The sequence below is a fragment of the Octopus bimaculoides genome, chromosome 9 (genome assembly GCF_046866305.1).
Source record: "Octopus bimaculoides isolate indiv1 chromosome 9, ASM4686630v1, whole genome shotgun sequence".
In the NCBI taxonomy this organism is placed as follows: Eukaryota; Metazoa; Mollusca; class Cephalopoda; order Octopoda; family Octopodidae; genus Octopus; species Octopus bimaculoides.
In genome coordinates this window covers 42,923,966-42,946,027 of record NC_142936.1, presented here as the reverse complement: position 1 = coordinate 42,946,027, position 22,062 = coordinate 42,923,966, and the positions used below count along the sequence as shown (strand labels likewise).

General features: G+C 37.2%; 1 protein-coding gene across 4 annotated transcripts in view; it reads left to right on the top strand.

The window, feature by feature from the left end:
• LOC106870298 (centrosome and spindle pole-associated protein 1) overlaps nt 1-22,062 on the top strand; it is a 166,460-nt gene that overhangs the window by 63,530 nt on the left and 80,868 nt on the right. For 3 of the 4 annotated variants that reach the window (XM_089357483.1, XM_089357485.1, XM_089357486.1), the window contains exons 1-3: nt 7,397-7,555; nt 14,304-14,405; nt 21,064-21,183. In XM_089357483.1, the coding sequence (XP_089213609.1) occupies nt 14,319-14,405; nt 21,064-21,183 (207 nt within the window). In that variant the 5' untranslated portion in view covers nt 7,397-7,555; nt 14,304-14,318. Of the gene's footprint in view, nt 1-7,396; nt 7,556-14,303; nt 14,406-21,063; nt 21,184-22,062 lie in introns of those variants that run through there. The other variant, XM_089357482.1, reaches the window with a different exon arrangement.

Here is a 22,062-nt window from a genome sequence, read left to right as displayed (position 1 = left end):
GAGGGGGTTGTGTTTAGTTCGAAGGGGATAGTTGTTCGTACATTAAAGATACACCGCTGTTCCAAGCGGAGTCGTGAGTGTGTGGTTCCGTGGTGTAGAGCGAGGCCAAGGACGGAGATGTTAGAGGGGGAGTGGTTGGCCAAGTGGAAGTGACGGGCGATGTGGTGTTCGACCGTAACCGAACATCCCTTAGATGTTCGGTGAACCGGTCGGCCAGTCGGCGACCCGTCTGACCTACATATAGATTAATACAGAGGTTGCATCTAATGGAGTATATGAGATTAGAAGCGGTGCAAGAGAAAGAATTTCTTATACGGAGAGTTTGCTGACACACACACATACGCATAAATATATAAATACACACACACATGGCAGAAGTAAATAGACAACCCAAAAAACATCGTTTTATGTTTATTCTAACTTGTAAAGGTTTATATTTTTTATTAATTGACATTTTTAGGTTTCAGGTTCTATATGTGACTATTTGATTATGCCGTGTACAAAAGAAACCTTGAAACTGTCTGCATTTCAAAGAGGCCGTATTGAGGGTCATTCTGAAGGTGGACATAGCGTAAAATCGCACAAAACCTTGGGTTCCCGCTTTCTACAGTTAATAGTGATTGTGCAATTTACCAGAGAGGAGAAGGAGTCCGCATCACCTCGCCCAGATCAACCAGGGCCCTCTGACAGAATCCTTCTCTTTGCTAAGAAAAGTGTGGGGGATAATCCTTGTTGCAATGTCTCTGACATGGCAGAACAAGTTGATGTCGGTCTCAGAACAGCTGTCAGGTATCTCCACAAACTTGGTTATTATGACAGAACAGCAAAAAGGAAGCCACTTCTTGGACCAGCCAACATCATGCGGAGAAAAGATTGGGCCAGTGTGATGGTGGAGAGGCCACTAGCATTTTGGGACACTGTCATATTCTCTGATGAGTCCAGATTTGCTGTATTTCATGACAGTAGTCGAGTGTGGGCATGTGATCAAGAATTTTATGTGAAAAGATGGCAGTTTACAATGAAACACGGCAGCTATTCTGTGATGGTCTGGGGAGCAATTTGGAGAAACGGTTGATCAGAGCTGGTGGAGTGTGAGGGAAACATAAACTCAGATAAATATGTGTCCATGTTACAGAAAGGTCACCTTCCGATCTTCTCCAGTGGGAAATGATTAAAGAAGACTATTTATGGAAGATGGGGCTCCTTATCACACATGACCCAAGATTTGTTGGATGAGAATGGCATTAAGAAGCTTCAATGGTCAAGCCAGTCACCAGATATGAACTCTATTGAACATGTCTGGGGCATAATGAACAGGATATTTCATAAAAAGAACAAGAAAGCATCTTCAAAGTCAGATCTTTTGAGATTACTGCATGAAACTTGGCAAGAAATTCCACCAGAGAATATTCGTCATCTGATCAGTAACATGCCTAATAGGGTCCTTGCATCGAAAAATGCAAAGGGCATGTCAACTAAGTATTAATTAGTCACATTATAACAATTAATAAATAATTTAAATGTATAATTGTAGATTTAAAGAAATTTAAATGATTATAAAGTTGTCTATTTATTTCTGGCATACCTGTGTATATGTATGCATATTTGTATGTTTTGTTTTATGTATGTATTCTTATGCATGTAGTTGCATATCTAGGCATACTCATATACATTTAAATGATAAACTTCTGGAAAGTTTTGCAGACTTTTACAGTTCCAGTGATGGATTAGATCAGTAGTCTTCGAATTAGATTTCTCTTTTCTGGATTTCAGAAGCCTAATTTCTCAAGATTGGTATTTAGGCAGTGTGTTACATATCTCAGGACCCCAATAATGTATGTATGTATGTATGTATGCATGCATGTATGTATGTTTGTATGCATGGCCTAATGGTTAGGGTGCTACACTCACGAAGTTTCAATTCCCAGGCTGAGTGGTGCATTGTACAAAATACTTCATCTCACCTTGCCCTACGTTCACTTCGACACCTGACGCGTGGTATACCGTACACTGGTTCGGGTAAAGTCGATTTGATAGTGGGAGTGAGCTAATGTACAGCAATACATTTGATCATTATAAATAAATTATTTGTGTAGGTAGTTTGGCAAAAACTGAACGCCCATACGTCGTCTTCGACGGATGAGTCTATTATCATCGTCTTCATGTATATATGTATGCATGCATGTATGGAATGAAGAAATGTATTCATACGCAGGAAAGAATGTAGGAGAATTTATATTGAGATTTCAAAATGCACCTCCATCTCAAAACATCTAGTCGTTTTTAAATTTTATCATTGATTTTATTAAAATAACAAACCGGTTTCAACAATTTTTTTTTATCAATGGTAAAATTTAAAGCTAAATTAGAAAATTTTTTAGGAGAGTTTAAAGTTACAATGGGAAATTCGGAAAAAAACATGATTAAATGTATGCATGTATTTTTAATTATATTTTACGGGAAAAGCCATCGGATTTTCGAATTTTTATGATTCGAAATCTGATAGCAAAAGCAAAAGAAAATAATTAATTAGAGTTAGTGAATTTTTACGTTTGCTTTCTTCTTTTTAATAAGTGCATTTATTTAACGAATATAGAAAAAGTATTTTAATTTCTTGCATATAAAATAGTTTGCATTTGAAGTCGATTCATTTCATTTGTCAGAATGCCTAATTACATTTTTATCTTTAATGAACAGAAATTGTTTTCTTTTGTTTTTGTTATAATTATTTGAAAGAAAGCATTTAATAAAAGAACGTATTAATTAAAGAAAACATATTTATTTCGAAAAATCAATGCGGCTTCAGTGAAATTGTCGATGATATTGCTAATAATCTCATTGGTAAAGGTGGCTCGAAAAATGTGGAGTCAGTCACATTTTAGTATATACAAAAGGAGGTTTCGTTTCCGTTATCAATTTTTGTTTTTTAATTTTCAGCTATTTTGCAAATGAGAATAGAACATTACAAGCCCCCACATGTGCGCCCCTCCCCAGACTTTGTTTTCTCGCATAGCTCAGTCGGTAGAGCATCAAACTTTTATAGTTCAACCTGAGAAGTAATCTGAGGGTCGCAGGTTCGAGTCCCTCTGCGGGTGTATATTCTTTTAACGGTAATGCCCCAGTATGGCTGCAGCTCTCTAGCTGAAACTGGAAAAGAAAAACAAATTGCTAGTTTTCAATCAAATTTTCTACATAAGCGCTTCGGATTGTGTAAATTTCATTTATATTGAAATTTATTGCGAAGTTTTTCTGAAGATGGAAAGAAGGGATTTTTTTTTAAATCCCACAATTCGGCTTTATTTCCTCATAACTTGCAGAAAAATCGGTATTTTTTAATGAAATCTTATATAAATATCTTTCAGATGGTTAGGGTACGATTATATCGGAATTTAATGCGAAAAAATGAGTATGTACACGTGTACACTGACACACATCACAATTTCTTTTCTAAATTTCAAATCTCATTTTGTATGTATGTATGTATGTATGTATGTATGTATGTATGTATTTATATATATACGAGGGGTGCTGAAAAGTTCCTGGCTTTGGGTAAAAGAAAATACTGGAGGATCAGTTACGATTTGACTCAACATATTCCTGTTTCAGATTCACACACTTATTGCAGCGGTTCTTCAGTTTCTCTCAGTCCTGTAAAAGAATTCGGAAGGCTGGGCCTCCAATCAGGCTTTTCGCAATACCCTTAAAGTCAGGAACTTTTCAGCACCCATTGTATGTGTGTGTGTGTATATGTGTGTGTGTGTGCGTGTGTGTGTGTGTGTGTACACAATATGTGATGTGTGTTAGTATGTATGTGGGTACGTTTCTAGGGGTTATCAGTCTGCGGGCGCCGGTGCCCCTCTCATTTTTAATTCATCCTTTCGTAATCATCCTCATCACATTAATGTCTTTGTCCAGCCCGCAGCCACCTTTACTCTATGTACATCCCTTGTGGCTAATTTTATGAAATATAGTATGTAGGTGGGTACGTTTTAACCATTTTTTTTTTTTTTGTTCTTCCACATTAAATTCAGAAATAATCCTAATGTTCACCATCCGAAAGGTCTTTGTAGAAGATTTCATTAGAAAATATCCAATTTTCTGCAAGTTATGAAGAAACAAAGCCGTCTCAAGTAAATTTTCCCAAATTCCTACCCACCTCATAAAGAAAACATTTTTCATGACAAATTCCGATATAACTGGGATCTACCTCATCTGAAATACAAATGTAGAAAATTTCATTAAAAACTAGTCTTCTTTCTCAAAATTACGAGAAAACAAACGTCGGCATGTGTGAATAATTACACTTGTGTACGCCTGGCATGTTACTTCTGTGTGTCAGGATCCTGAAATGTCTGTATTCTCATTTCTGTTCGCACAGTATGTGAAGGAATTTTAATATGCTAACTTTAGCAACGAATTTTACATATATATACATGCATGCATACACACACATATATTAAATATGTGAGCATAAGTGCAATTTAGGTCTGACTATAAGTACCAACATGGCTCAGTCATGACTCGAAACCAGTCTGCGAACTCTGTTCGCCGACTGCTAACCAGTCGCCTGGTAACGAAATTTGCTTAGGGGATGCAAACTTAGGTCCAAATTCTTTTACAAACAAGGCCGATTTCTTGAAATCTTAATATCAAAACAAACACAAGTATAACAATATTTTCTATTATTATATATATATAAAAAAAAAAAGTAATGCTTTAAATCATTCCAAAAACTTTTATGTACTCGCTCGTTTTGGCGATGAAGTTTTCGGAAAAATACGGAAATTATGATTCTGAAAAAAATTTCCAAAAATTTTTGTAAAATTTTTTTTCACAATTTTTTTCTTTTTTTGTCAAAATATGCGGAAAAATATGGAGATTATGATTCTGAAAAAAATTAGGGTTGGGGTTTTAGGGTTAGGTTTAACGGGGAAAAGTAAAAAATGAAGAATTAGGCGTAACGGGGTGGCCAAAAATTTCAAAAGTCCGATTTTTGGCAATTTCCCGGAATCTCTGTATCCGAAAACGTGGGTTTTTGGAAAAAAAAAAAAATTTGAAAAAAATGGTGGGGGCAGGAGGATGTCTTTCCTTTTGCACTCCCTGTTTCCGGGCCCTTGCCGCTAAGCCACATATACACTCTAAAACTCCATCGCATACTATTTTCAAGTGGTGTTGTACGGAATAGATTTTATCACGAGAAAACGAGTTGCAAAGGAAATAATTAACAAACTAAATGAGAAAATGGAGCATGATTAATTTAATAAGATATCTAAAATTGTCTCCGATTAAAAAGAATAAATAAACAAAACAATTTCAACAACGAGAGGAAGGGGAAAACGAGGAGAGAAAGAGAGAGAGAGAGAGAGAGAGAGAGAAAGAGAGTTTCTGTGTGTATGTGGCGGGGGGAAAAAGAGAGAGAATTGGGGAGAGAGAGTACTGGTCATTGTTTACATAGTGGTTACCTCTGGCAACCATCAAGTTGAGCTATTATTTACTTGGTGTGTTTATAATCGAAAGTAATTAAAATAGATTCATTAAAAAGTAATTAGATTTAGAGAATTCAAGATAAAAATATTCTAAAGCATTTTTTCACGCATGCTACTTTTTTCATGTCTTCATTTGTATATATATATTTTTTTAATTAACAATTGAGTGGTGGTATATTGTAGGTACATGAACAAACTAAATATATACCCCGTTATACATCTCCTTTGGCACAATATGAAACTTATTTCGCTTTTTGTATGCTTTTATTTTATTCGCTTTCATCACAATATATGTTTTGTTGCGAATATATCGATGCCCCACGGCATTTCAGACAGTTGTGTCTAAAACACTAACAAACGATAGAGTCAAAATAAGGAAATAATAAGTATGAAATTAAATTGAAAATAAAAATATATAAAATCTGAATAAATTTGTAGCATTGGTCAACATTACGAAAAATTTTTCACTAGATTCAGTAAGTTTGGAAGTGTTCATTTATCACTGTGGTTAGAAACGGAGAGTTCTGATTTTCGGATATCCCAGTGATGCGGCATTGCAACAGAATATTTTTTAACATGGAAAATAAGTTTATTGGTCATACTTACAAATGTCTGCACAGTTGATCTGTGCTGTAGATAACGATTATATCGGAATTTATTACAAAAAAAAAAAAAAAAAAAATAGTAGGCACTCAAACATTCATACAAATACATAATATATTTTCCAAAGTTTCAAGTTTCATTTTATAGACATATGATGTACGTCAGTATGCATGTGTGCTCGCTCAACAATTTTTACATCATCTTCCGATATAATCGTAATTTATACCAGCTGAAGTGTATTTGTAGAAAATTTGAGTCAAAGATACCTATTTTTCTGAAAGTTATGAAGTAACAAAACCGGCTCGGATGTATTATCCGAAATCCCACTTCCCCTATACTGAAAAGATCTTCGCATTGAATTCTGATATAATTTGTATCTACACCACCTGAATAATATTTGTAGAAAATTTCGTCAGAAAATATCCATTTCCTGAAAGTTATGAAGAAATATAATCAGGTGGGGTACACTTGTGTAGGTATGCCATATGTTGATTCCCCACCCCCATTCCTTCATCTTCATATATACATGCGTTATTACAGAAGTTACGCGGAACCAAAGTCTCAAGGATTAAGTTAGGGTTAGGACTGAAGTTTATTGTTGGGTTGCGATTATTTTATTTTATTTATTTAACAACTTATTCACTTTTAACTTTTAGTCAGGAGAAAAGCCAGTGCCATGAGAAGGCAGTGCCTTAATCCATACAAGGCCTCCGAAATTCATGAGAGGGAAGGATGAAATGATCAAAACCAAACCTGGCTTGAATGCTTACTAAAATGTGGACTCCTCTAAAAACCCAGACGGTAAACTCAAACGGGGCGACAGATTCAGTCTATGCCGATGACATAAAATAAGTTCCTTCACACACTTTACTTTTTATTTTCCGTTTGAAACGGGATGAGGTAGCTGCTATTTCATAACGCTGAATGCTTGAGACATCGGGCGTATGCTTCTTTTCTAAATGCTAGTCTTTTAAAAAGTGTTCCCACCAAGACCATCTCATTTTTTTTTTATTAGTCTAGTGCTCTCCGTCCCCATCATACCGCGGTAGTTCTTACCTCATAACTTTTTATTACTTTCTGTGTTAAAACTCTAAGGTATCCCTTAATATCAATAAGAATTAACGAGATGTGTGTAGCTTTCATAGCGTTAACAAACAGATTCACCTATTTTTAAATCTAATTATTCATTTTGTTTTCCATTGAATAATTCTTCTTGAAAAGTATAGGATCCACCTCTCAACCCACAGATATACGAAATACCTAAAATTTGAAAAACATTATTGCCAAAATATCAACCAATCATCTTCGGGTGTTTCCGACAGCCCGTATATAACAAGGTGTGGGAGGAGATAAATGACGTGATTAAATGCGGTACTACTGTGTTTACTAGCAATGCATTACTACCACTACATGCCCTTAACAACCAAACAAACAACAGCGTGAATACTAGTAACACCGTTTAGAACGTAAATAGAAACTATTTATTTTCCTTGAACTTATTTTCATTCATGACTGTTATTATTAGTAATATTATTATTATTGTCACTTCTACATATTAATTTGAATAACTTTGTTTTATGCAGCATATATATATATATATATATATATATATATATATATATATATATAGCAAGAGGCAGCAATTAGATTCTGACACTTGTTTTTTAATTAATCAAACACTTTTTTGTTTAGTTTACTTTTGTTAAATTACCGCTATTTCTTCCCACCCCGCTTTTTTTCTCTATGTCTTGGAAATTTTCCGCTTAATTTACATATGCTGTTACTTCGCCCTGCTTTTTAATGAATTGTTTTAATTTAGCGACTTTAAATTAATTTCAGCTGAACTCTAACTTTTACAATTGTGTGTGAGAATGTATGCATATATTATTTCTGTATATATACTTAATCTCCGGTGGAGTCCATGTAAGGCGATGTGTAATATTAAGTACCTGGTTCTCTCTCTCTATCTGTTCTGCTGTTTGCAGGGTTCTTTTCAAATTGAGAGTATTTCCTTGTCTGTCTTTGGGCTGCAGAACATTTAAACACTGTATTCTCAAAGTTTAGTAAAATCTGTTGGGTAGTCAATAATTCGGTCACTCGGAATGTCATAGACACGAGTTCCAACTCCAGTCGGAGAGTTTGTTTAATTAAAATGAACGTGACTAGGGGAAACCTTTAAGTAGTAGCTCGGCCAGCTAGAAATAGCTGTCAAATGTTCTGCAACCATACCGTCTTGAGAGTAGGAACACTTGAAATGATGTAGTCCTCGATGCATTATGAGGCAATCTTTCGATTTGAGTTCATAGAAGAGCTAATCACATAGTGAGAGTAAAAGGATATTGTATATATCGTAATAGGTATTTACATACGTACACGTTTTGTGTGTTTATTGCATAATGTTTGTGTCTGTGTATCTACGCACATATTTGTGTGATTATAAAAATAGGTCTATTGTGTTTTGTTTTTTATATGTACTCTGTGACCTATTCAACTGTAGAGTCCAACTAAACGAAACTCGGACTAATACAAGTCCCGTCCACAGTTTCTCTTTGGATATACAAGTATACACACGACATTCTAAATACTGGTTAATTGTCGTGCAATTTAAACGGTAAAGATACGTCAAAAAGCTATATGAATTAGATGCAAACAATTAATTGGTGCCCCTAGATACCTAAAATTCAACGCCGAAAGTAAACGGAATCCAGACAAACAAGATTCGACTATAAGCTACGTACCGGTCGATATATATATATATATATATATATATATATATATATATATATATATATATATGTTTCTTTGTGTCTGTACAGGATGTATTTATAAGGTGTTTACGTATAATGTACTTGCACTTGTATGTAGGCATTTCCTACGCCTAATAAGTATCAGAAATTTGGGTTCTTGTAGCATACAAGCTCTTCTAGAATATTAGCAAAATATATCACATAAGATAATTGTTCTAAAACATACAGCAGTAGTAACTGGTCTTGTAAATAGGTTCGCTTACTGGACAACCAGCTGATATCTGTGGTTCATAATTTACAAGCACATTCTGTGTCTAGGGAATGTATTTAACTCTTGATGGTCCAGTTTCATTAAGTGTTAGTAGGTAACATAGTGTGGTGATAGTTCAATATATAACACTTAACAGTCGACTTCAAAAGTTCAGTCCACCGAGCTGTAAGTAGATACCACAGTGTGGTATTGTTCGATGTATTGTGTCTATGAATAACTATGTAGGTACTAGAGTTAGCTCAATTGTATCTAACAGCAAATTGATACCACAATGTGTTATAGTTCACTGTACTTCGTCTATGATGAAGACACTTAACTGTCAACAGTCTGCCTAGCTCTGAGTAGGTACTATAGAATGGTGCAGTTCGTTGTAGTGTGTCATTGAATAAAACGTTTAACTGTCAGTAGCCCAGTCCACCAAGCTGTAAGTGGATACCACAGTTCACTGTATTATGTCTATGACCAAGACACACTGTCAGCAGTCTGCCCAGGAGATACCTAATGCAGTCTGCCTAGTATTGTTCATTGTATTGTGTCCATGATCAAGATACTTAGCTTCAACAGTTCTGTCTATCCAACTGTGTGGATGCAGCACGGTGGAGTGGTTAATCATGAAGATCCTGTTTCAATTGTACTTTATGGCATCTTGATCATTTACTACAGCCTTGATTCAATCCAAGCTGTGTGTGTGAAGTTGAGTAAATGGAAACTGTACAGAAGCTTGTCAGATGGATTGTACTTGTAATTCAAAAGTCCAGCCTAGTCATGTGCAGATTCTACATGAGGGGTACACATGTCTATGGAATACTTAGCCACTTACACTCTAATTCAATGATTCAATAGACTCATTTAATCAAACAACTGAATTTTCATCATCAAAACCAATGAAGATTCATTTAATATATAACTGTAAGGCAGCAATCTGGCAGAATCAGTAGCACACACAACAATAAGCTTTTCAACTGGCTTACAATCTGAGTTCAAATTCCATAGCTGACTTTTATTGACCCTTTCATCCTCCAAAGATCAATAAAACAAGTAGCTGTTGATCACTGGGTCAGTGTAATAAACTAGCCTCCTCCCACAAAATTTTAGACCTTGTTAATGTCTATTTTCCATACTGGCATGGGTTGGATGGCTTGACAGGAACTGGCAAGGCCAGGGACCACCCCAGGTTCCATAGTCTTCTTGAGTACAGCAAGGCACCGACCGGGTATCTCAGTCCTTTGTCATTTCATCTGAAAGGTTCAGCATCCTGAGTTCGTCCTTCGGTATCTCATCCCTGAATCTCCTGTGAGTTAACATGGGATCTCTTGATGACAACGTAAACTTCATTTGATTAAGGTATCTTTGGCTTAACGAGTAGCTAGAAGATTACCCTTCATTTGGGTAATTACTACTGCCGAGGTTCTGCTATTTATGAAACATATGTAGCCTGGACTTCATCTACTCATTCCCTAACTTTGGATATATATATATATATATATATATATATATTTCAATTAGGCATTGTGAGACTAATAACCCGGTGTAGAACTCAATATAGATGTGATGGATTTATAGTTAAGTGCTTGAGTAACACCTTCCAGTTTCATCAGAGCTTCAAATATGATGTGCAATTTATTTTGGAAAACAATTACATTTAAGCATATATATGCATGCTTAAATGTATTTGTTACTCCAGCAGTCAACTAGAAGTCCACCACATATTATAGTGGAAACAGCTGTCAGCTAATGAAGTTCATAAGATAATTATTTATTCTTTTGTCATCTCTTTTATATATATATATCGTCGTCGTCGTCGTTTAACGTCCGCTTTCCGTGCTAGCATGGGTTGGACGATTTGACTGAGGACTGGTGAAAACCAGATGGCTACACCAGGCTCCAATCTGATTTGGCAGAGTTTCTACAGCTGGATGCCCTTCCTAACGCCAACCACTCAGAGAGTGTAGTGGGTGCTTTTACGTGTCACTCGCACGAAGGCCAGTCAGGCGGTACTGGCAACGGCCACGCTCATCTCGCTCAAAAAACCTCATGTGTCACCCGCACAAGAGCCAGCCCAGGGGCACTGGCAACGATCTCGCTTGAAAGAATTCATGTGTAGCCCGCACATGAGCCAGTCCAGGGGCACCGGCAACGATCTCGCTCAAAAACCTCATGTGTCACCCGCACAAGAGCCAGCCCAGGGGCACCGGCAACAATCTCGCTTGAAAGAATTCATGTGTCGCCAACCAAAGCCTTGTGAATGGATTTGGTAGACATCTCCACCATCACCTGACAACCGATGTTGGTGTAACTTAGGGGTTCGGCAAAAGAGACCAATAGAATAAGTACCAGGCTTACAAAGAATAAGTTCTGGGGTCAATTTGTTCGACTAAAGGCGGTGCCCCCAGTATGGCCACAGTCAAACAACAGAAACAAATAAAAAAAGAATATATATATAGCAGGAGGTCAATAAAAGTTTCAATGTCTACTATGTAAACAGACGAGAGGGTGAGACAGAAAGTGAGGCCATAGTAATGAGAAGACATAATTTGGTAGGTTGAAGAATTACATGGATACAATACTGTGGCTGTGTGGTAAGAAGCTTGATTCCCAATTACATGATACTAGGTTCAGTCCCACTGCATGCCACCTTGAGCAAGCGTCTTGTGCTATAGCCTCGGGCTGAACAAAGCATTGTGAGTGGATTTGGTAGGAAGAAACTGAAAGAAGTTTGTTGTATATATATATGTGTGGGGTGGGGTTGTTTGCATCTGTGTTTGTCCTCCATTGCTTGACAACTGGTGTTGGTGTGTTTACATCTTTGTAACTTAGCAGTTCAACAAAAAATATTTAAAAAAGTACTGGGTTTTATTCATTCGGCTAAAATTCTTTAAGGCAGTGTCCCAGCATGGCCACACTCTAAAGACTGAAACAAGCAAAAGAATAAAAGAATACTACCAAGAAGGAATATTTTACATATATTTCACTTGAGAATAAACAAGTTCTTCATAAAAGCCTTTAGTTCTCACATGTACAAACGCTAACGGCATCCACATATATACCTATGCTTCTCCCACTACTCTCTCACACATATATACACACAGTTGTTGTTGTTGTTTTCGGGTCTGTGTGTGACAGTAGCGTTTGTATATTTGTGTGCATATTGTGGTGTATGGTGTTGTATCCTTCTCTTGAATCTCTCTTTTACTGTCCCCTTTGTTTACACCACAGGAATTGACTGTTACATATTTCCAAGTTGGCAAGCTGGCAGAATCGTTAGCATGCTGAGCAAAATACTTAGTGGCATTTCATTCGATCTTTTAGTTCTGAGTTCAAATTCCGCCGAGGTCGACTTTGCCTTTCATCTCCTTAGGGTCAATAAAATTAGTAACAGTTAATTACTGGGGTCGATGTTATCAACTTATATACCTACTCTCCCGAAATTTCTGGCCTTGTGCCAAAATTTGAAATTATTATAATACATATTTACCAACGTCACCTCCCTGGCACGTGAAAAGACATTCGAGCGAGATCGTTGCCAGTGCCGATGGACTGGCTCCTGTGCAGGTGGCACGTAAAATACACCATTTCAAGCGTAGCCCTCGTGCCAGTGGCACGTAAAACACCCACTACACTCTTGGAGGGGTTGGCATTAGGAAGGGCATCCAGCTGTAGAAACTCTGCCAAATCAGACTGGAGCCTGGTGTCGTCTCCTGGCCCACCAGTCCTCAGTCAAATCGTCCAACCCATGCTAGCATGGAAAGCGGACGTTAAACGACGATGATGATGATGATGATGATATTTGTCTCATCTCTTTGTCACAACTCCTGAAAATACCACTTTGCACCTTCACAAGATGTGGGCACCCCAGATTAGGAACTCCTACTCTATATACTCACTCACCCTGCCAAAAGTTACAACCAAATTATACTCTTTAATCTTAAAAAAAAAAATAAGAACAAGGATGCATTGTACAATGTGCTCCTAGATATAAAATATTTAGAAAAAAACACAAGGTAGTCATAACAAGAACTCCTTTCATCATAAGTGAATTTGAATGAGGTCGACCTGTGCTGAACCTATTGACATCATTTTAATACCTTTTCCATGCTCACAAGGACCACATGAAAGTGTATTGGGGAGAAGTCAGACGTCCTTCATGTTGCCACTCCACCCCCCACACTTGTTTCTGAGTGAAGTAATAGTCTCTCAGTCTATTGAACGACAAACAACCTAGACATGTTTTACATAGAGAACTGGAAAACAAATGGCACCATCAGTAAGTCATTGTACAACTAGTAAAACACATGTGAAGATGAGGGAAATACAAACTTACTCTTATAAACACACACATACACACATTGGTTTCAAATTTTAGCACAAGGCCTGTAATTTTGGGTGAGGGAGTAAGTCGATTATATCAACGCCAGTGATCAACTGGCTTTTATTTTATTGACCCCAAAATGACGAAAGGCAAAATCAACCTTGGTGGAATTTGAACTCAGAATGTAAGGATGGACAAAATGCTGCTAAATATTTTGCCTGGCATGCTAACAATTCTGCCAGCTCAATGCCTTATGCACACAAACGTGTCGGGGGACAGGAAGGGCATTTGGCTTGTTGAATATCAGCCTCAATAAACTTCATCCAACCCATACAATTATGGAAAAGTGACTGTTCAAATCATATATATGTATATATTCCTCCTTTTTTCCCATCTTTGGACTTTCTTTGTTTCGACGAAGAGCTCCGCTCAAAACGTCAAATTCTCTTTCTTTCCTTTTCCGAGTGTCTAGTAACACAATCTGTATCACGTCCTCACATTGTTGTTTTTTTTGTCTTTTTCCTTTTTTGAACTTATATATATATATATGTGAATACACGTGTGTGTTTATGTATATATATATGTGTGTGTGTGTGTGCATGTATATATGTATGTGCATATGTATATGAATGTGTATGTATGCATGAATCTATATATGTGTACATAACAAGCTTTTAGTTTCCATCTACCAAATCCACCCACAAGGTTTTGGTTGACCCAGAGCTCTAATAGAAGATAGTTACCCAACATGCCAACCCGAAATACATTATATCCTTACAGAAGTATTCAAGATTTATCACAAAATAATAGAGTATTTTTAATCTGCCATTCTTCATATTTAATTTTGTTTTTAAGCCTTAGATATTGTTTTATTTTGATACTTCCAGCCATGTAACTTAAAAATGGTTGCCGCTATGACAGAAACTGATATTGACCAATTTATTCGAGAACAGAAAACTAAACTGCAGAAGGAAAGAAATAATCTTGAGGTGAGTCTCTCCCCTTCCATCCCTCTCTCTCTCTTTATCTATCTTTCTCTCATTCTCTTTTACTCTTTACTCTTTTACTTGTTCCAGTCATTTGACTGCGGTCATGCTGGAGCACCGCCTTTAGTCGAGCAGATCGACCCAGGATTTATTCTTTGTAAGCCTAGTACTTTTTCTATCGGTCTCTTTTGCTGATCCGCTAAGTTACGGGGACATAAACACACCACCATCGGTTGTCAAGCGAAGTTGTGGGGGGACAAACACACACACACACACATATATATATATACATACATATACATATATACGACGGGCTTCTTTCAGTTTCCGTCTACCAAATCCACTCACAAGGCTTTGGTCGGCCCGAGGCTATAGTAGAAGACACTTGCCCAAGGTGCCATGCAGTGGGACTGAACCCGGAACCATGTGGTTGGTAAGCAAACTACTTACCACACAGCCACTCCTCATTCTTCACATAGTTTTTCTAAAATCTACAAAATTATCTCTTTATGGTGTTTTGAGCATTAATTGACAGAGTTACTAGTGTCGGAAAATAAATGACTGATAGTATTTTTTCTGGCCGTTTACATTCTCAGTTCAAAACCAGCTGAAGTCAACTTTACCTTTCATCCTTTCAGGGTCATCATCATTGTTGTCATTGTTTAACATGTGTTTTCCATGCTGGCATGGGTTGGACAGTTTAACTGGAGCTGGAAAGTCAGAGAACTGCATCAAGTCAGCTGTCTTATTCTATCAGTCTTTTCTGCTGAACTGCTAAGTTATGGAGACGTAAACACACCAACATCGGTTGTCAAACAATGGTTGGAGTGGACAAACACAGACACAAATACAATCACATATATATATATACATACACACACACACACAACAGGCTTCTTTCAGTTTCTGCCTACCAAATCTACTCACAAGGCTTTGGTTGGCCCGAGGTTATAGTAGAAGACACTTGCCCAAGGCGCCACGCAACGAGACTGAACCCGGAACCATGTGGTTGGGAAGCAAGCTTCTTATGTCTTTATTGCCCACAAGGGGCTAAACACAGGGGGCAAACAAGGACAGACAAACAGATTAAGTCGATTACATCGACCCCAGTGCATAACTAGTACTTAATTTATTGACCCCGAAAAGATGAAAGGCAAAGTTGACCTCGGCGGAATTTGGGCTCAGAACGTAGCAGCAGACGAAATATCACTAAGCATTTCACCTGGCGTACTAACGTTTTTGCCAGCTCGCTTCTTACCACACAGCCACTCTTGTGCCTATAGTGAAGATTTTAAAATAAGTTCATCTTTAAAAAATGGTCTAGATATGGTTCACAACAAACAATGCAGCAAGAATGGTGCAGGTAGTGGAAATACATTGATAGTAGAATCAATAAAGAAAAAAATAGAAAAAATTTATTAAAAGGAAAAGGGAAAAAGAAAGAAGCCATGCACAAACGCTCATACACACTCACAAAAATCAGATTAATTCAATCCATATATAAATACTATGTCTTGTCTTGGGCTTTCAACTTCTGATGAAGCCATTGGGATGTTGTTTAACATGCTGTACACCAGTTTCTTCAGTTTGTTATAGTTAGGTGTCAGACTAAAGATCTTCACTGCTTGCTTTGTCATTACTTGACATTGTCTGTCCATCTTTTTTTCTAAATGTCTCTCCCATTTCTTCTCTCTACAGTTTCTTGAAGAATGGGTTTTGCAAGGCCATTAGATATTACTATATAGCCATCTTATCTCAGCCCGCCCCCCACCACCACCACCACCCATATTTTATTAGAAAGTCTAATAGGGTCCAGTATGATGCTAGATGGGTTCACGGACCTGCTCATTCAGGATGTGGTTCAAGTATGAGATGCCTAAGATAACATCTCATTTTCAGTGCCTGCTTCTAATTCCGAATCTTTGCCATGAAATCCTATTGCACATAAAGACTATATGCACAAAGATTTATCTTAATATAAACATAGAAAATAATTACATCCCCACCTCATTCATATATCTATGTACATATATGCATGCGTTGATGTGCATGTGTGCATCTGTCAGTGTGAGTGTATAGTGTGTATGTGTATGTGTCAATGTGTATGTGTGTGTTTATTCACCCATGTGTGTCGATGTGCATGTATGTGTGTGTTTAATGTGTGGGTGTATGCATTTGTTGACGTATGCGTGCATGCATGTGTCAATGTTTATGTGTGTATCTATGTACATGTATGTACATATATGTATATATCCAAGTAAAGGCTGCAAGCTGACAGCCATTAGTACATTGGACAAAATGCTTAGTGGCATTTCTTCTGACTTTTTTACATTTTGAGTTCAAATCTTATTGAAGAAACTTTATTTTTCATCCCTTTGAGGACAATAAAACAAATTAACAGTCAAGTACTGAGGTCGGTACAACCAACTTGTAAGGTGACAATGTGACAGAATCATTAGCACATTTGCCAAAATGTTTAACGGCATTTCTTTTGACTCTTTATGTTCTGAGTTCAAGTTCCACTGAGGCTAACTTTGCTTTCCATTCTTTTTTAAGGCAGCAAGTGGAGCAAAATGTTTATTGGCATTTCATTGATCTTTATGTTCTGACTTTGCCTTTCATCCTCTTCGGGTTGATGAATTAAGTACCAGTTGAGCACCGGGGTCAGTATAATCAACTTACCCCTCCCCCGAACATGCTGGTTTTGTGCCAAAATTTGAAAGCATCATTAATTCTACTATTAAGGTAGCAAGCTGGTAGAATCGTTAGCATGCTCGGCAAAATACTTAGCAGCATTTCAGCCATACTTATGTTCTCAGTTCAAATTCTGCTGATGTTGACTTTGCTTTTCATCCTTCACGGTCATTGGATTGAGTACCAGTTGAGCACTAAGCACTGGGGTCAATGTAATCGACATATCCCCTCTCTAAAAATAAAAAAAATTTTGCTAAGCTTGAATCATGTAGCAGACTGGCATCCCATTCAGTGGGACACCATGGAAAGTGAGTAATCAGCTTTATGGATCCTGGGGCCTGTAGGAAAGAAGATGTGTGCATGTGTTTGTATTTATATGTGTATGTTTGTATCTGTATGTGTATTAATCTATGTATGTTTGTATTTGTGTATGTGTCCATTTATATGTGTCCATGTATCTATGCCTGTCTATTTGTGTCTGTATACATACCTCTATGTATCTCTATATGTATGTGTATGTATGCATATTTGTATTGAAGTGTATGTATGCATATTTGTATTAATATGTATGTGTACATATCTATACATGTATGAGTATTTATATATGTGTGTGTGTATGCATTCATGTATGTATGTATATGTCAGATTATTCTGATATATTTCAAGTTTCATTAGCCACTGATCAACGCATCAGTACCTACTGCTAGAGTCTAAAGTTGATGGCTAGTTATATGGGACACTGACTAAAATTTCACTTTAGTGGCTAGACTAATTCTCAAAGCATGTATTTGTAGATGACTTGACTGAATAATTAAGATTAACAAGCATAACACAATACATTCACAGCTGTTTAAAGTTTCGCAGCAAAATCATTAAAGTTTGTACTTTAACTTTAAATTTATCTTGGGTCGTCTTATATATACTATACTGTGTTCATCATCATCATTTAATGTCTGTTTTAGACGTTGGCATAGGCTGGATGGCTTGACAGGAACTGACAAGGCCAGGGTCGCTGTTTTGGTTTGGTTTCTAGGGCTGGATGTCCTTCCTAATGCCAGCCACTTTACAGAGTATACTGGGTGCCTTTTGCATGGTGCCATCACCAATGCTTTTTACTTGGCATCAGCACTGGTGCTTTTTATGTGGAACCAGCATCCACACCAATGCTTTTTATGTGGCACATTGGTTTTAGGGTCTTGATTTTGTTGTGGTGGACAGGTCTTCTTGTCAGTTACATAGAGTTTGCAAATAAATCTAACCTTCATGGTTAAATGTTTGTGTTTGATTTAAATAGTGGTGATTAAATAGACTCTTAATGGACAGAGGAATGTGAGGTTACTTGTCCTTTGATGAATGGTCAACAAACTAGGGTACATGTCAGAACACTTTCCTTTATGATTCTATGTACAAACAAAATAAGACATTCTTCTTTTATTCTTTTACTTGTTTCAGTCATTTCACTGCGGCCATGCTGGGGCACCACCTTTAGTTGAGCAAATCGACCCCAGGACTTGTACTTTATAAGCCTAGTACATATTCTATTGGTCTCTTTTGCCGAACCGCTAAGTTACGGGGATGTAAACACACCGGCATCGGTTGTCAAGCGATGTTGGGGGATAAACACACACACGCACACACACACACACACACACACACACCCACACATATATATGATGGGCTTCTTTCAGTTTCCCTCTACCAAATCCACTCACAAAGCTTTGGTCATCCCGAGGCTATAGTAAGTGACACTTGCTCAAGGTGCCATGCTGTGGAACTGAACTAGGAACCATGTGGTTTGTAAGCAAGCTACTTACCATACATCCACTCTTGTTTAAATTTCCACAGTAAAATGATTAAAAACTATGTGGCTGTGTGGTAAGAAGCCTCTTGTGTGTGTGTGTCTTAGTGTTTGTCCCCACCACTGCTTGATGACCAGTGTTAGTTTGTTTACATCCCTTTAACTTCACAGTTCAGTGAAAAAGAAACCAATTGAATAAGCACCAGACTTTAAAAAAAAAGTAAGCACTGAGGTCAATTCATTTGACCAAAATTTCTTCAAGGATGTACCCCAGTTTAAATAAGAGCCAGGATTGCGTTATGGCTCTTATTTAAATTGATATGCACCCAAAATTGTATCACATATTTGAAAGTCTTTATATTTAAACAAAGTATAAACAACTTTTCAAGTGAGAATTTTGCTACTTTGATAACGGGTACAATATTTTACCAAATATTTGGTAGAGATTTAAATATATATATATATACACACACACACACACACACAAAACAGATGTACACGAAGTATATGCATTGCTAGAAATAGCAGCCAGTATTGAATTATCCTTCATTCCTCTAATGGTCTCTGTAGAGATAAGACAGAATTTTCCTATATTCGCCACCTGCAAACATCTCTGCCTGTAAACTTTCAGTGAAGCTCTACATAGCACTGATAGCTCACCAACTGCTATTTTTATTAATGATTTTACTTTGTGTACATCTGTTTTGTATATTTATAATTCCACCTTTATGGTGTTTTATTCTTGCTGGAAAGTAATATTATTTGTCATAATATTTATTTCTTGTGTGTATGTATGTATATATATAATGTAGTGTAATATATGTAATCATACTTATATATCTTTATTTCTGACCAGACTATCAGATGTCCTTGCACATCACTGGTCACTAGACATTTCCTTCTCTTCACAACACCCTTCTCTTTCCTTTGGTCCTAGGTTGTCCAACTATGTTGTCACCTCATTAACTAGAAGGTTTCTAAGTAGCTTCTGGTCTCTTGACTACCACCTGACAATTGCACAGCTACACCTATACTCTGTGAGCTTTGCAGCATGAGCAACCTAATAGATGTGTGCTTTCGGCATTCTGTAATAACAATATTCATTCTGCTCTGTTCTCAAATTTACCTCCTTTGCATCCCCCAATGATATCCCTGGCATGGATCTTTCCATAACCCTCCATGTCATAGCCAGTCCTTGTTCTTCTTTCCATGTGTAACCCGCATCTTTTTTTGTGTACTAGAGTGAAGGTAGGATGATGCTATTGTAGAGATAGGCACATAGGTATACATGGTCTTGTCTGGCTGTTTTTAGGACATGTCCATCACATCTGATGAGAGTTTGATGAGGTGGATGCATCCTACATGATCACAAAATATTGTCATATAGAACCAAGTCAAACTGTTAAAAAATCTGTCTAACTACATGTCTATTTATCTACCTGTCTGTCTATCAGTCTGTTTGTTTATTTGTCTGTGTATCGATCTGGCTATTTGTCTATCTATCTATCTAACTCTCTGTCCTCCTCCTCCTCCATTTGTTTCCCATGCTGGCATGTGTTGGACAGGTTGACTAGAGCTGGAAAATAGGAGAGCTGCACCAGGTTCCAGTCTGATTTGGCTTGGTTTCTACTACTGGATGCCCTTCCTAATGCCATCCACTTTACAGTGTGTGCTGAGTGCTTTAGAGAGAGATAGATTTGATGTGATTTAAAATTTGTGTTATGCAACAAATGGCAAGTATTTAGAACTGCATATGTATTTGCATTTATCTGAAGGGAGACTGTGAGGGGAACTCATATGATAGTTCACATACCATTTTGTAGGAACCTACAGTTGTACATGTCACAGAGCAGTGATGTCTTAAGGTATGAGCACACTGGGAAGTTGCCCAGCGGCCTCACAACAAAAGGGGCCCAATTTTGATCTAGTTATACTTTGGTTTGCTGTCAATAAATAGGTACTATAAATCTGCACCAGTTCATTAGCTTGCCCAAGGGCCTTTAAGGCGACTAAGGCAGCTCTGTCACAGAGTACAAATGGATAACAAAATGTGTGTGTGTGTGTGTGTGTGTGTGTGTGTGTGTGTGTGTACATATATATACATGATCATTTCCATGTATATATAATATTTTGTTTTTCCTTTCCCCCACTCACTTTTATTTAATCTAGTTACCCCAAAACAGACAAGTTTTGACTGATTCTTCTAATATTCCTGGAGATCCTGTTTCCTATGTGACCCCCCGACAAAATGGTGCTGCTACCAGACAGAATGAGCTCCTTATATCTAAGGTATGTATTTAGTTCTACATCTTCAAGGAAGTAGTAGTACCTCTTTCTTTTCATCTTCCTCTTGTAATTATTCCTTCTCCTTGCTGCTTTGTTTTCCCTTGAACATTCTCATATTCTATTCTTGGATCAATTTGGTGTCCCCTGCACCAGATATTGAAGTCTATCTACGATGGATGAGCTTTTGATCCTTACTCAGATCATTGATCTGACTAAAATGGCTTAGTTGATCAAAGCATTAGCAGGCTTCATCATCATCATCGTCAGCAACATTATGTTCATGTCTTCTTGTCCATGCTTGCATGGATTAAACAGGATTCATTGAGGCTGATTTTTCTATAGCGGGATGTTCTTCCTGTCATCAGCCCTCACCTTGCAAGCAAGGTAATATTTTCCCCTAGTCCAGACATGCTTTTATGGAAGTTTGCAAAAGGAAAAAAAAAACACCAATTGTATGACAGTGATGGTTATTAACATTTAGCATGCAGTGTAAAGACAAGAAGACAAAAACATACATGCATGCTCAAACACACACACACTTCTTTATACTTCTGCCTATCAAATTTATTCATAAGACTTTGATCAATCCTGGGCTATAATAAAAGACATTTGCCTAAAGTGACACCCCTATGGAACTGAACCCGAAACCACATGGTCGTGAAACAAAATTCTTAACCACACAGCCATTGTGGAACCTATTATATTATATTCCATAATGCTCTCTAAAGGTTTCTAAGAGAATTTGCGACCTCTTCATTGTCTTCGTACATGGTTAACTGAATTGAGCCAGTGAGTTTTGTGTTGATCAGAGAACACAACTTAAGGGCTTATGTTGATATCTGAAGTATTGATCATCCAGGTGATATTCCTGTTATTCTATTG